General features: G+C 41.2%; 1 protein-coding gene across 1 annotated transcript in view; it reads right to left on the bottom strand.

The window, feature by feature from the left end:
* Positions 1–3,355: 3,355 nt before the first annotated feature.
* The window catches only part of BBS9 (Bardet-Biedl syndrome 9), a 406,580-nt gene continuing 396,556 nt past the window's right edge, over positions 3,356–13,379 (bottom strand). The window contains exon 21 of the mRNA XM_074198926.1: positions 3,356–3,408. Coding sequence (XP_074055027.1) covers positions 3,398–3,408 — 11 coding nt within the window. The 3' untranslated portion in view covers positions 3,356–3,397. The remainder of the gene's footprint in view (positions 3,409–13,379) is intronic.

The raw sequence follows: 13,379 nt of genomic DNA on the forward strand, positions 1-13,379 counted from the left end.
ACATCTTCCATTTCTCCTTACCTTGGATTTCCTTTTGTTTCTGAGTCCCATAGAAATCTACATTTGGGTGAAGGGTATGGGTTGGGGGAAAGGACAGGTGCAAAAGGAATAGGGACTGGTATAGAGATGGTATTATATGAGGCAGCACAGAGAAAATGGTAAGAGAAGGTAAGTCTAATCAACCTTTTAACACCATAACAATTATTAAAAGCTAAAAAAGATTGCTTTTCAGACAGTAGTGAATATCATACTGGAGCTGGAGTGTCCGGATCTGAGACTTTTCTCCTAGATCATGGATTCTGATCAAAATACTCAGTTTCCTCATTTGTAACATGGGGATAATAATTGCATCCACTTCACTGAGTTGTTGCAAGGCTCAAAATGAAATCCTGTATGAATAGTGCTTTACCATTTAACATTATTTTTATTACATCTAAAAAACTTATCTCTAACTTCCTTCTCTTGCTCTCAACAGTCCATAATCTTATGATCTGCATATACATCTCTAGATTTCAGCCAAAACTAGAGACATGAAAGAATTTGACCAGGGTCACTTAGGTCATAAGTAGTAATATTGAGATTAAAACCCAGGTCTTCTGACCAAATCCAACCTCCTTCCCATCCAACCATGATATTTAAAACATCTTTATGATAAGCTTAGACTCTGTATCTATGAAAATAACTGGCCTAAACATCCAGAAGTTGTAGAAAGAGTCCTTTGGTCAGTTAACAAGCATCTATTAAGGATTTACTATACTGAACTTACTAACGCTGACCTAAATGCTGAGGATATTATAATAATAAAAAGGTTTGTCCTTCATTCTTGAAGAAATTATTATTATTTGTTAAGGATGTAAAATGAAAAGAGTCCCTACCCTGAAGAAGCTTAAATTCTCAAAAGAAGCTGAAAAGGAGTGGGGAGGATTTGGAGAGGGGGAATGGTGTTATGCAAAATGGAGGTTCCAGGAGGTGCTCACCAAGGAGAGAAAAGATACAGAGAGTTGGAGGGAGGTTCCAGGATGTGAAGGCCACTGGTTGGGAGGGACGGTCCAGCATGAGAAAGCAACTGAGGCATGGCAGGGAAGGCTGGAGTTAGAAGCAGACCTGGATGAGTTATCAAAGATGGTCAGCACCACACCAGTTGGACTACATGGCCCCTGGAAGACAGATCTGATCATCTGGATGGAATTCCATGTGGACCTGTTCTATCGCCCTGTAGAACATAAACTCTCTGAAGGCAGAATTGTCTCCTTTGTGCTTGTGTCTCTAGTGTCAAACACAATGCTGAAATATAATAGGTCTGGAATAAATGTTTGTTGGTTGATTAACTGGAGAGTTCCCAGAAGATGGCCACTGGATCCTGGAGTCCATGCCATGTGAGACCATAGTATAGTGGGGAAATAATCAGCTTGAGAGTCAGGAGTTTGAATTTCAAATTCTAGTTTTGTTGCTTATTAGGTGTGTGAACTCAGGGAAGCTCATACCTCACTTTAAAAAATGGAACGAATAGCCCTTAGGTGACCCCCCCCCCCCCCCAGAGAGCTGCTGGGAGAATTGAAGAAGGAGTGGCACTTGGTATATTCTAGAAATGTCAGATGTTAGGATTCCATTCAGATCCATAAGCATTAAACATCTTATGCTAAACCCTATTCTGGGTTCTCAGAAAACACTGTCAAAAAAATGAGACAGTCCTAGCCCCCAAGAAGTTTATGTTGTCAACACAACTCCTGGTAGCAGGGGAAGAAAATCCATCCATTTCTCCCCAACCCTCCCCCCAACCCCGAATGTTATTTCATCCCATTCACTAAAGCTCCTGGGGTTATTCTCTGGACCAACATGCCCCATTCCAGAAAGAACATTCTGCCTTGGAAGCTGCTGCTCTCAGCATTACCCCCCCCTTCCACCACGCAGTCCTCCCAAGGAACATGGGACCCAACTGAACAGCAAATCCCACTGGCAGCACCCGCCTCACTCCCTGTGAGAGGCGAATGTCTGGAGGCTGAGCCGGCCTGGCCTTCTGTAACATAAGCCCTCCCCACCCAGAGGGCAGAAGTCAAGGACACTTTTTGATTATGGAGGCAAAATAGCCCCTATCACCATGTTATTTTAGCCTCCCTGTCTTCCTCTTGATTGTTCTCCTCAGCTTAATCTGTGGCATCCAGTGATAAGCCTGCTGGCACACAATTTATAGAGGAACAATTGTCTTGTCTTTTTTTTTCAGGACATTTATCTTTCCCAGCAGTCAAAGAAAACCTATATATAGTGCCTCCCTGGCGACAGACTCCCTCTGTCTCTGCCTTTCTCCCTATCTCTCTCCATCTCTCTGTCTCTGCCTTTCTCTCTCTCTCTGTCTTTCTGTCTCTCTCTCTCTCCCCCGCCTTCTCCCTTCTCCCCTTTCCCCTCCTTGTCTCTCTCTCTCTCTCTCTGGGTCACTGTCTCCCTCTTCCTCTTTTTTATCTCCTCTCTGCGTCTCTTGGACATCTGGGCATCTTATTGGATACTCTCAGTCTCTGTCTCCCATCCCTCTTGACGCCCCCTGCTTTCCTTCCCTCTTTGTTCATACTCCCTCCTTCCTTCCTCCCTTCCCTCCTTTTCTCTCTCTCCTTCGCTGTCTGCTTCTCTCTCCCCCCCTCTCCCTCCCACCTCTGCCCAGACACAAGCAAGAGACCTAAGTTTTACATCGAGGAAAACCCCAATAGCAACATCAACATGTTCTCCATAATTTTGCTATCTCTGATATTTTATCTCTTCCTCAAGGCTGTTTTTTTCTCACAACACATTCAATTTTGATCAAGAAAATGGTGTAAAGATTATCAGTCTGCCTTTTGTGGGGTGGGGAGAGAAGGGAGGGTGGGGGGAATTGTAGAATTCAAAACCTTACCAAAACTGATAGGTAGAAACTACTGTTGTATATAATTGGGAAAGAGATAAAGTATTGATATGATTTTTTAAAAAAAGAAAAAGTGACAACAACCAGCCAACTTTTGCTTAAGGCTCAAACTTAATTAAACATCGCTGTTCCAAGATAAAGTTGGTGGTGCATGACTGATGGGGAGAGGAAAGAAAAGGGCCCAGGGAGATCAAATCCTGGAAGGCTGTCCTTTCTCCTCAGGCACTGGACTCAGCCGGCAAGACCTGGTCAGTGTTTCTTTCTAACAGCTCGGCTTTCCATAGGGATCCATCACAAAACGAAAGAAGCAGCATCACTAAGTCACACCAACGATCATCACTGACATTTATAATGTGCTCTAAAAGGGTGGTGTGGCATAAAGGAAAAAGGTCCCAAGAGGCCCAGATGCTTCCTAACTATTATGAACCTCAGTTTCCTCACCTGTAAAACAGATCCCACTCAAGATCCGTGACCATGATCTCCCAGGTCCCTTCAGCTCTGTGATTCTCACAGCAACCCTGCAAAGTAAAACAAATACTAATGACATGTCATAGAAAACTACACATTCCCTCAGAGCCAAGAAGACCTGGGTTTGAATCCCACCTCTGTGGGATACTGCTGTGTGACCTTGGACATGTCACTGAATCTTTCAGTGAAGACTAAAAGTAGAGAACAGAATATTTATCAATATGGAGAATATATTGGTGAAGGGAGAAACTCTGAGCATCTCCTCTGCCAGACTGATTCTTTAATGAAGGCAAACAAGTCCATCTTTTCCTTCAGTTCTTACCTAGGCTTAATCACTGAATGGGCATTGCTTCAAACTTAGTTTAAAAAGCCCAAGGTCGCCCACTACACCCAGGGCCACCTTCTGTCATCCTGACCCATATCTGGTCACTGGGCCCAGATGGCTCTGAATGAGAAAGTGAAGTTGATGACTTTGCACAGTACCCCCCCACACACACACACACACACTTAAATCCAATTCACTTGCTTGTCATGGAATTACCCTCCTGGCGTCACTGTCCTCTTTCAGAATGAAGGACATCAGCAACCATCCAAGAGGATGCCAATGAAATGACAGGTTTCACCCTTGTTTTATACACAAGGTAACTGAGGTAAAAGGAGGTAAAGTGAATAACTGAGAGTCATGTAAGTTGCTTTGGGACAGAGACAGGGTTGAACCCAGGGCTCTCCTGATTCCCAGTTCTGCCTACTTTTCAGTTGATTGATGACCATTTATCTAGAATCTCCTCTGTTCCAGAGTCCATCCACATATCATGATGCTTCCCTTTGTTAGTAGATGATAATAATAGAGTCCTGTACTACTAGCATTTTCTTATGGTCCAATCCTCTTCATTTACAGATGAGGAGAGATTGGAAATAATATCACACTGACATTGAGAGGCACGATAGGAATTTGAGAACAGGTTTTCCAATTTCAAGCTCTATCTTTCCAACATGCTTCAGTAAAAGAGCAAAACCCTTTTATACCTTTTCAAGGCATTTCCTTTTTTTTGTTTTTAGTTTTCAACATTCACTTTTATAAGACTTTGAGTTGCAAATTTTTCTCTTTCCCTCCATTTCCTCCTCCCTCCCCAAGACAGCAAGCAATATGATATACATGTACCATCATGTTAAACACATCTGAATTTTATTGTGAAAGAAGAATAAAAATAAAGGGGGGAAAGCCAAGGAGAAAAAAAATTAAAATAGTATGCTTTGATTTGCATTCAGACTCCAGTTTTTCTCTCTCTGGCTGTGGATGGTATTTTCTAATACAAATCATTTAGAATTGTCATTGATCACTGTATTAGTGAAAAGAGTGAAGTCAATAGTTGATCATCTCATCATGCTGTTGTTACTATGCAGTGTTCTCATGGTTCTGCTCACTTCACTCAGGATCAGTTCATGTAAGTCTTTCCAGATTTTTCTGAACTCCACCTGTTCAGTTTCTTATAGAACAATAGTATTCCATTTCATTCATGTACCTCAGCCTGTTCAGCCACTGCCAATTGATGGGCATGCCCTCAATTTCCAATTATTTGCCTCCACAAAAAGAGATGCTATAAATACTTTTTGTATATGTGGGTCCTTTCCCCTTTTTATGTTTTTGGGATATAGACCTAGTAGTGGTATTATGGATCAAAGGATATGCACAGTTTCAAAGCACTTTCTACTGGAGTCATATGTCCTTGTTACAAGGATCAAAGGAGATAATGGACGCAAAGTGTTTTGCGAAACTCCAATTGTGATATCGTGATCTATTATTTTATTATCAATATCCATCTATTTTAAGTTGCTAAGTAAAGTGAACCTAATGCACACTTCACATTACTAAGAAATAAAAGAATTATAACCCTGAGCATGCTAACTATTCCATAAATTGAGGGGTAAGAAATCTGTGCTGATTACTCTGAGTTCTTGGTAAGAAAAGACTTTATGAATACAATTCATAGCAAAGCCACAATTTGCCAAAAGCCAGCTAACCAAAACTCTTGATTTTATCATATAGTTTCCCACCTGACCTCCATTTTTTTGGAAAAAAGACAAAAATAGCAAGAAAATAAGCTGGGAACAGGGTTTAGTCCAAAGAGCAGCCTCCGGGGATGTCCCAAGGTCAGGATCATTCAACCCCATCTCCTACTCCAGCTCCATCCCAAGAGACTACAATTGTAATTGCCTTTCCTAATGGCGACCTGGGGCCTTAAACATTCAATAAAGATTTCATTCTACTCTCCCTACACAGCTAAGGCAAGAAAATGACCTAACTAATTTCAGAAAGGAAGGCCAGCAAGAAATGTCAAAACTAAAAGATTTCAACTGAGGATTAACCAAGAAACCCAATGAACCATGCCACTGCTCCCTAAGCATTTCCACAGATTGAGGGGTTGGGTGTTTTGTTTTATTTTTAATAGAAATTATCTAATTCCTGGTATCATAGATTCGTATTGGAGAGAATCGTGGAGATTCTCAAGACTAATCTCACTTCATCTTCAGTTCCTGCCACCAGAACTGGTACCATTAAATCTTTTGCTCCATAATCAACCTCGAAGGTCTCTTTCCAACTTGTCTTCCTAATTCCAAATTTCAATGTTCTATGCACCATCGCTTAAATACCTGAGAAAGCAATAGCTTGGCTTAAGGTTATATTTCATAGTGAAGAGAACCAAAGACTTGGAGCAAAGAGAGACCTAGGCTTGAATGCTGACTCAGACCACATTTAATGAGTCATTTAAATCCTTTGAATTTTAGTTTCTCCATCAATAATAGGGGGATAACTGCCCCCTTTGATTTTACAACTGCTTCCATAGAAGGATCTATTAGCCTATAATAAATATGATAAAAAAGAATGAGTTGCAATTCTATAACACATGAAAGTTGCAAAACTTTAGAAATGTGCCTTTTTAAATTCCAAGGTAAAAAAAAACCACATTTATTCCAGGTATTCCAGGTGATACAGAAGGTAAGCCCTGGGGACTCAGGATTCTGGAGTATCTACCACAGAATTTCTTGTGGATGCTTTCTTCCATTAATCAACAAGATTTCTTCAAGCACCTACTACTACCAGTCACATGACAGACAACAATGAAAAATGTTCTACCCTCGAGGAGCTTCCACTCTGATGGGAGGGATATCATATAAACAACTAGCCACATAAAGGGTATAAGCAGAGGAGGGGGAGGTCATCTCCCAGGGAAGGGGGAAGGCAGAAGGGACTTTGGCAGATGGTGGGATTTACAATTGTGAGAATCTTTTTTTTTCAGAAATGGCAGAGATTTATAGTGGTGACATTTAAGACAACCAAGCACCCCCAAAAGCATCTCTCTGCTCTAGACTAGACTTGTAACTATCTTTTTTTAGATTACAAAAAGTCCCAGAAGTCTGCTCTATTTCCTGAGAGATCAGTTCTCCTCTCAAGTCTAGCCTATTTCTTATACGTTAGTGATTCTCCCTTGAGTCCTAAATTTAGTATTTCTACATAAAAAGACAGGTAGATATCTTTTAAATGTTGGCAAATATTGGACCCAGTCAATGAACAAGCATTCAGTAAAGACTCCATGATAGGTCCTCTGCTAAGCATGAGAATCCAAACAAGCTCCAGACAATGGACTAGATAACCTCTGAGATGCCTCCATCTGTTATCTAATGATCCTATGGTCTTTCTGGTTCTAAAATGATGAATTGTTCTGGCTAACTTGGGTCTAAACTGAATTGGAAGGAGTATATTCTGTCATTTACATCTAAGTGTTAGATAAAGTCCTGATCACCTCATCCCATAGAGATCCTGAAAGGGCAAAAGGAATGACTCTAGTTATGGACCTAGAGATCCTGGGTTCAAATTCTGTTCCTAACGCCTTTTACAGACCCTTGGGAAAGTCAAGTCTGGGGCTGAGGATCTTCACCTAAAAACTGAGAGACTGAACTATATCGTCTCAGAGATGACTTCCATCTCTGAATCCATGATCCTATGATCATTTTAGGTTTCTAAGTGAGGCAGGAAAATGAAATCTTTCTGTTGATTGGAATATCCATGAGCAGTAAGTGAAAGAGGAGGATGCCCATCTCAGAAGTAGCTGAGCCTCCTGGATGAGAGGGCCAGTCTCTCGATCTCTTCTAGCAGTAAATCTAGGCTGTTGTGATGTTTTTCTTCTCCCCACCGGCCTCCCATCTACTTGTCCCGGCATTGTGACCCAGACAAAACCATACCAGGAAACCAGGAGGGTAACTCTAACCAGGCACAGACAGCGGTAACTTGACCGGGAGTCCAGATCAATCAGGACGACCGTCTGTGTGTGCCGGACTCATAGGGTCTGTTTTACGGCGGCCAGCCTCACAGCCTATGGCCAAGGGAGTCATTCCGGTATGTTTTTGCAGATGAGACACAATTTATTAACATGAGGCTCGGCGGGGTGCGGGCCCATAAATTGCATGCCAAAATTGACCAACTCAGATAGAGAGAGGGAGAGAAATGGAATTGTTGTCATTCTTTCGGGCTGACAAATGAACTGTTCTGGACTGCGACAGCTTCAGTGGAGTGAGGCGAAATAAATCAGCCGGCTTGAATTGTGGTAAGAAAGCAAACAGTTTTATTGGTCTACAGATCTTGAGAAATGTTGATTAAGTCAGATGTGGAAACCCCTCCAGTCGTTTTACAAGCTGTTTTACCCCAGACCCCCCAGGCCTTCTAGTCTTACTCTAATCTCCCAGGAAAAGGGAAATGAATTGTTTTATTTTTGATAAAGAATGATAATAACAACCCTCCCTTCTACATATTTTTATGGGCCTGGGAAAAGGTAAATCTGAGTATGCAAGGAGGCTGGTACATGTTCTACAGGAGTAAGCTGCTATAAACATGGTATACCCTTCAGACTGGTAGAGGGCAAGGATGGTGGGGCTGGCGTTCCAGAGTGGTGACAGCTTGCGAGAATGCCATAAGCTCACTAAGAGTTCATTGAACACCACTGATTCTAAAATTAGGGTGATTGAGACTGGAGCAAGGCAGAAGGTGCTTTTGGAATGACATCATTTTCATCATCATCAAACTTTAAAATATGTAAAGCTATTTAAAATACTATGACTTTTGAAAAACTGTAAATTCATATTCCCATTGGATCATCCCCAAAAGCCTTTGAGGTTGGAGCAGCTAGGTTGCATAGTGGATAGAGCACCGGCCCTGGAGTCAGGAGTGCCTGAGTTCAAATCCAGCCTCAGATACTTAATCATTACCTAGCTGTGTGGCCTTAGGCAAGCCACTTAACCCTATTTGCCTTGCAAAAACTAAAAACAAACAAACAAGCAAACAACAAAAAAAGCCTTTGAGGTAAAGCTCTTATTATCACCATTTTACAGATCAGGAAACTGAGGCAGACAAAGATTAAGTGACTGGCCAAGGAACAAGATTTGAACTCTGGACTTCTTAACTACAAGTAAAGTGTAATTATTCCAGCAAGACTTCCAGGGAATAATAATGCTTAGACTAGTAAGAGGAGAGAGAGCTGAGTTGATAGCTATGATAAAGAAAGTCATCATATATAAAATGAAAACCAAACTGGGCCTTGGAAGGAGATCTTTAAGGAGTCTAAGATGCAAAGGTGAGGAAGTCCTTTAATTTTAATTAATAAACTATTTTTCTCTCCCTTTCTTTCTCTTTTTCTTTTAAAGTCTCTTCTCTCATTCTCTCTCCCTTTCTTTCTCTCTTCCTTTTCTCTTTTTAGTCTCTTTCATTCTTTTCTTTTCTTCCTCCCTTCTCTTTCCTTCCTTCCTTCCTTTCTTTCTTTCTTTCTCTTTTCTTTTCTTTCTTTCTTCCTTTTTCTTTCTTTCCTTCCTTCCTTCCTTCCTTTTATCTCATCTAGCCTGAAATTGCAGGCACCACTCACAGATCTTATCTTCATGGGAGCTTTAACCATTTCCATCCTGGGCTAGCTCATCTTTCTTAGGCTGTTTTGTGGTTTCCCCCATTTCCCCACCCACCCACCTTATCAGTGCTGCCCTTAGAGCAGATACCTAATTAGCTTAGTCTTCTGCAGTTCAGAACTCCTACCCTCAAGAAATCCACAGCCTCAGCCTGCCAGGTAGCCAAGTGGGAAATGAGTCCCTGGTACCATCCAAAACTGGGAGGATTCTCTGGGGTCTCTCTCCCTCTACTCTCTCCAGGTTGTTTTCCTCTTATATACACCTTCTTAATCATCTCTAAGGTGGGAATTTCTACAGCTTGTCCAAGTCAGGGATGAAGCCCAACAGTCAGTTAGCCTCCCCATACTGCCATGTTAAATGGAGAAGCAAAGCTTATGGTTTGGCCTTCTCCCATCCCCTGGATAACCAAAATGGTCTCTGCGGCAAGTGGTCTGTCTTGGCTACCAGATTTCTCAGCAATCCTATTTGGCAGCCTGAACCAACTTGTTGCAGCTGCAATAAACTTCTGAGACCCTCTCCCTCCAGTCTCCTCAACAGTAGCCAAGCAGACATTTGTGCCTCTCCAGGATCCCCATTCCACCTGCTGGTGCTATCAAGGCTCCCACGGCCCCAGGCAAGAGTTGAAAGAAGCAGAGAAAAGCAGAGGAATAAAGCCAGAATTTCAAGAAAATGTGTCTCTTCCCTGGACATGCATTTTCTATCCATGTAAAATGTCTGCACTGATTACAGGAGGCAGGTCAGCCAGTCAACTTTGCTGATACTCAAATCTGTCATCCATATACCAGAGAGGGGTCTGGGTTATTTGTTATTTCTCAAGTGCCCGGGACTATCCACTTTTCCTTCACAATTTGTCTCATGCATCACCTTCCACTCCTTTTGGATATGACCATTTTCATTCAAACCCTTTATCATCTCATTATTAGTACTGTTCACTCATTTCAGTCATGTCCAGCTTTTGATGACCCTACTTAGGGTTTGCTTGGCAAAGAGTGGTTTGCCATCTCCGTCTCCAGTTCATTTTACAGATGAGGAAACTGAGGTAAGCAGAAGTAAATGTCTTGCCCAGAATCACACTCGCTGGTAAGTGTCTAAGAAGCTAGATTTGACCTCAGAGCTTCCTGCCCCAGACCTAACATTCTAGCCACTGTACCACCCAGGTGTCCTTATCATCTCATACCTAAGCAATTATAATCCTCTCTCAACGGTTTTCACCACCTTTAGTCTCTCCCCCCTGCCTAGCCACCTTATGTAGCAGATGTGGCAGATGAATCTTCCAAAAAACACTCCCCGAGGAGAAGATTTGAGTTCAAGTCTGCTCCCAGAACTAGCTGTTTGACCTAGGCAAATCACTTAAGCACAATTTGCCTGAGTTTTCTCAAGTGTAAAATGAAAATAACAATAGGCCCTAAATCACAGGGTTGTTGTGGGGATCAAATGAGATAAAATGTGAAACAGTGCTTAACATCCTAATTAATACTGTATTCATCTATCTTCCCTCTCTGCTTCTCTCTTCCCCTCCTTCCCCTCTCTTTTTCCCTTTTTCCTCTCTTCTCTCCACCCCTTTCTTCCTCTCCCTTTGTCTGTCTTCCCCTCTCTCTCTGTCTCTCCCTCTATCTGTGTCTGTCTGTCTCCTCTTCCTTCTCTCCTCCCCCCTCACCCAAATACATCATTTTAATTCTAGTCTTCTATTTGTTTTCTAGTTTCAATACCTGGAATATTTTCTTTTCTCCTCTATATATATACCTAATCTTAAAATTTAGATATTAAGAGTTAAAAAGAGACCTTAAAGATAATTTAGTTCAATTCAAAGAATCACAGAATTTTTATCAATAGAAATGATCTCCATGGTCATATGAGTGAATGAATCCTTTCAAGATCGGCCATTCAGTTTCTCCATGATGGTCATCAAATGAGGAGAAATGCAGTATTTCCTGAAGTGGGCACCTCTACCTTTTGAGATAGTTCTTAACCTAGAACTTTCATACTGATCTGTGAATTCAATAATGTGGATATTCCCTTCAGTGTTGTGGTTTGCAATCATCCATATCTTTTCTCCTGGTAGCTCTTGTTCCATTCTTCTTTTATATTTACCACAGGGGAAAGCCCCAAAATGTTGGGCGTCTTCCTCACTTTCTCTTGCTGGGAAACTGAGCATAGAAACCAGTTGTTGATGGTCTCTCAGGCCCCTTTATTTGGAATTCACAAGGTTTAAGAGTTTTCTACATCCTTGTTATCTTCCCTATGATGAGCTCATCCAGCATGGCTCTCCTTTAGGTTCACTTGGTCTGATCCAAAAACTTTCCTGTCTTTGTTCTCTTTGGTGCCCTTTTAACATAGTTTATGGGCACATCTGTGACTATGATGTTAGAACCCAAATGGGGAGGCTCCATTTTCCTTGATAATGGAAAAAGTTATAAAAATGTTTGCAGATCTTTTCCATCCTTCGCCCGTTTCTTGTCCTCCTTCCAGCTTCATTCTTAAATGTCCTGAGGGTGATTGTGCTTATTTGGCACTTTTGAGAAGCTTTCTTTAAGCTAATGTTACCCTCCTCTATTTCTGTTTTATGAGGCGATGCTCTCATAATCTTTTACCCTCCTTCTCCATAAGATTTTTACAAATGAGTTTATGTATTAAACCAGTGTTTTTCTTGGCTGCCATATCTCGCTACTTGGCAATACATAAAGAAGTTTCAGACAAACTTGCTTTTTTGACTCTTGCTCTCCTTGGTATATAGCAAATGGTTTGTACTAGTTGAATTTCAACATGAAATTGTTTTATTCATGTTCACGTCATTATTTCTCTTTATATTCCATTTCCCCTTAGATGTTCATTGATATTTCATGTGACATATTTTGTGACCATTAAGGTCAGGGTAGAATTATTTTCATTACATGTCTTTTTTTTTCATTTTTAATCTTCTAGCATTGTACTAATTTTTATCTTGGCTCTAAAAATCAGGGCTTTGACCCAATATAGACTGTGAATTCAAGAATGATTTCCACATCACTAATGAGTCATTTCCTATCTATTAAAATAGAATTAATTTCATTTTGGTGATGGCATTCAATACTTACTATGCCAGAGTCTTCCAATTCTTTTCTCAAAGAAAGAATTCATTATATACAGAAATGAAGCTTCTGAGTCATCTAAAAGTTTGAAGTTTCTCTAATTCCTTGTTTTTGGTCCATATTTTCCAATCTATTTTTCCACCATTCTCCTCTAGACCCACATTTAAATTAAAATCACTGGGTATCCTAGAATGTCTTTGCATGTCTTTTCTTAGATTTTTTTTTAGATTTTTTTTTTTGCAAGGTAAATGGGGTTAAGTGGCTTGCCCAAGGCCACATAACTAGGTAATCATTAAGTGTCTGAGGTCAGATTTGAACTCAGGTCCTCCTGACTCCAGGGCAGGGTGCTCTATCCACTGTGCCACCTAGCCACCCCTGCATGTGTTTTCTTAATGTCAATCTAAATTGTCCTATTTGCATCTCCTACCTGTAGCTTCCTAATTCTTTAAATACTACAAGACATCTAGTCTATCTCCCTGAATCGTCCCTTCTCCATGCTAAAAAGCCTTAGGTCTTCCTACTGACCTTCATATAAAAGGGATTCAAGGACCTTTGCCATCTTGGTGGCCTTCCATTGGAGGCTCTCCAGTTTATCAATCTCCTTTGGGTCTCCTTTCATTCTTATCCAGACAAGAATTACCCTTCCTTTGAATTTATCACACACACACACACACACACACACACACATATAAACTTTGATTTACTCACTGTTGTTCAGTCATTCGATCATGTCTGACTCTTCATGATCCCCGCCCAATATTCTGGGGCTTTCTCCTGTAGTAAACGTATGGGAAGCATGGAACAAGAGCTTTCTTGCAAAGATACTCATGTTTTGCCATTTCATTCTCCAGTGAATTAAGGAAAATAGTGTTTAAGTGACTTGCCCAGGATCACCTGGGCATGATTTGGATGTAGTTCTGCCTGACTCCAGAGCCAACACTATCCACTGAGCCACCTGGAGACAGCAATAGCAACAGCACGGTGGGTTTGGGTTCAGCTCTCTG

This window comes from Macrotis lagotis, chromosome 8 (assembly GCF_037893015.1).
Source record: "Macrotis lagotis isolate mMagLag1 chromosome 8, bilby.v1.9.chrom.fasta, whole genome shotgun sequence".
Taxonomy (NCBI): domain Eukaryota; kingdom Metazoa; phylum Chordata; class Mammalia; order Peramelemorphia; family Peramelidae; genus Macrotis; species Macrotis lagotis.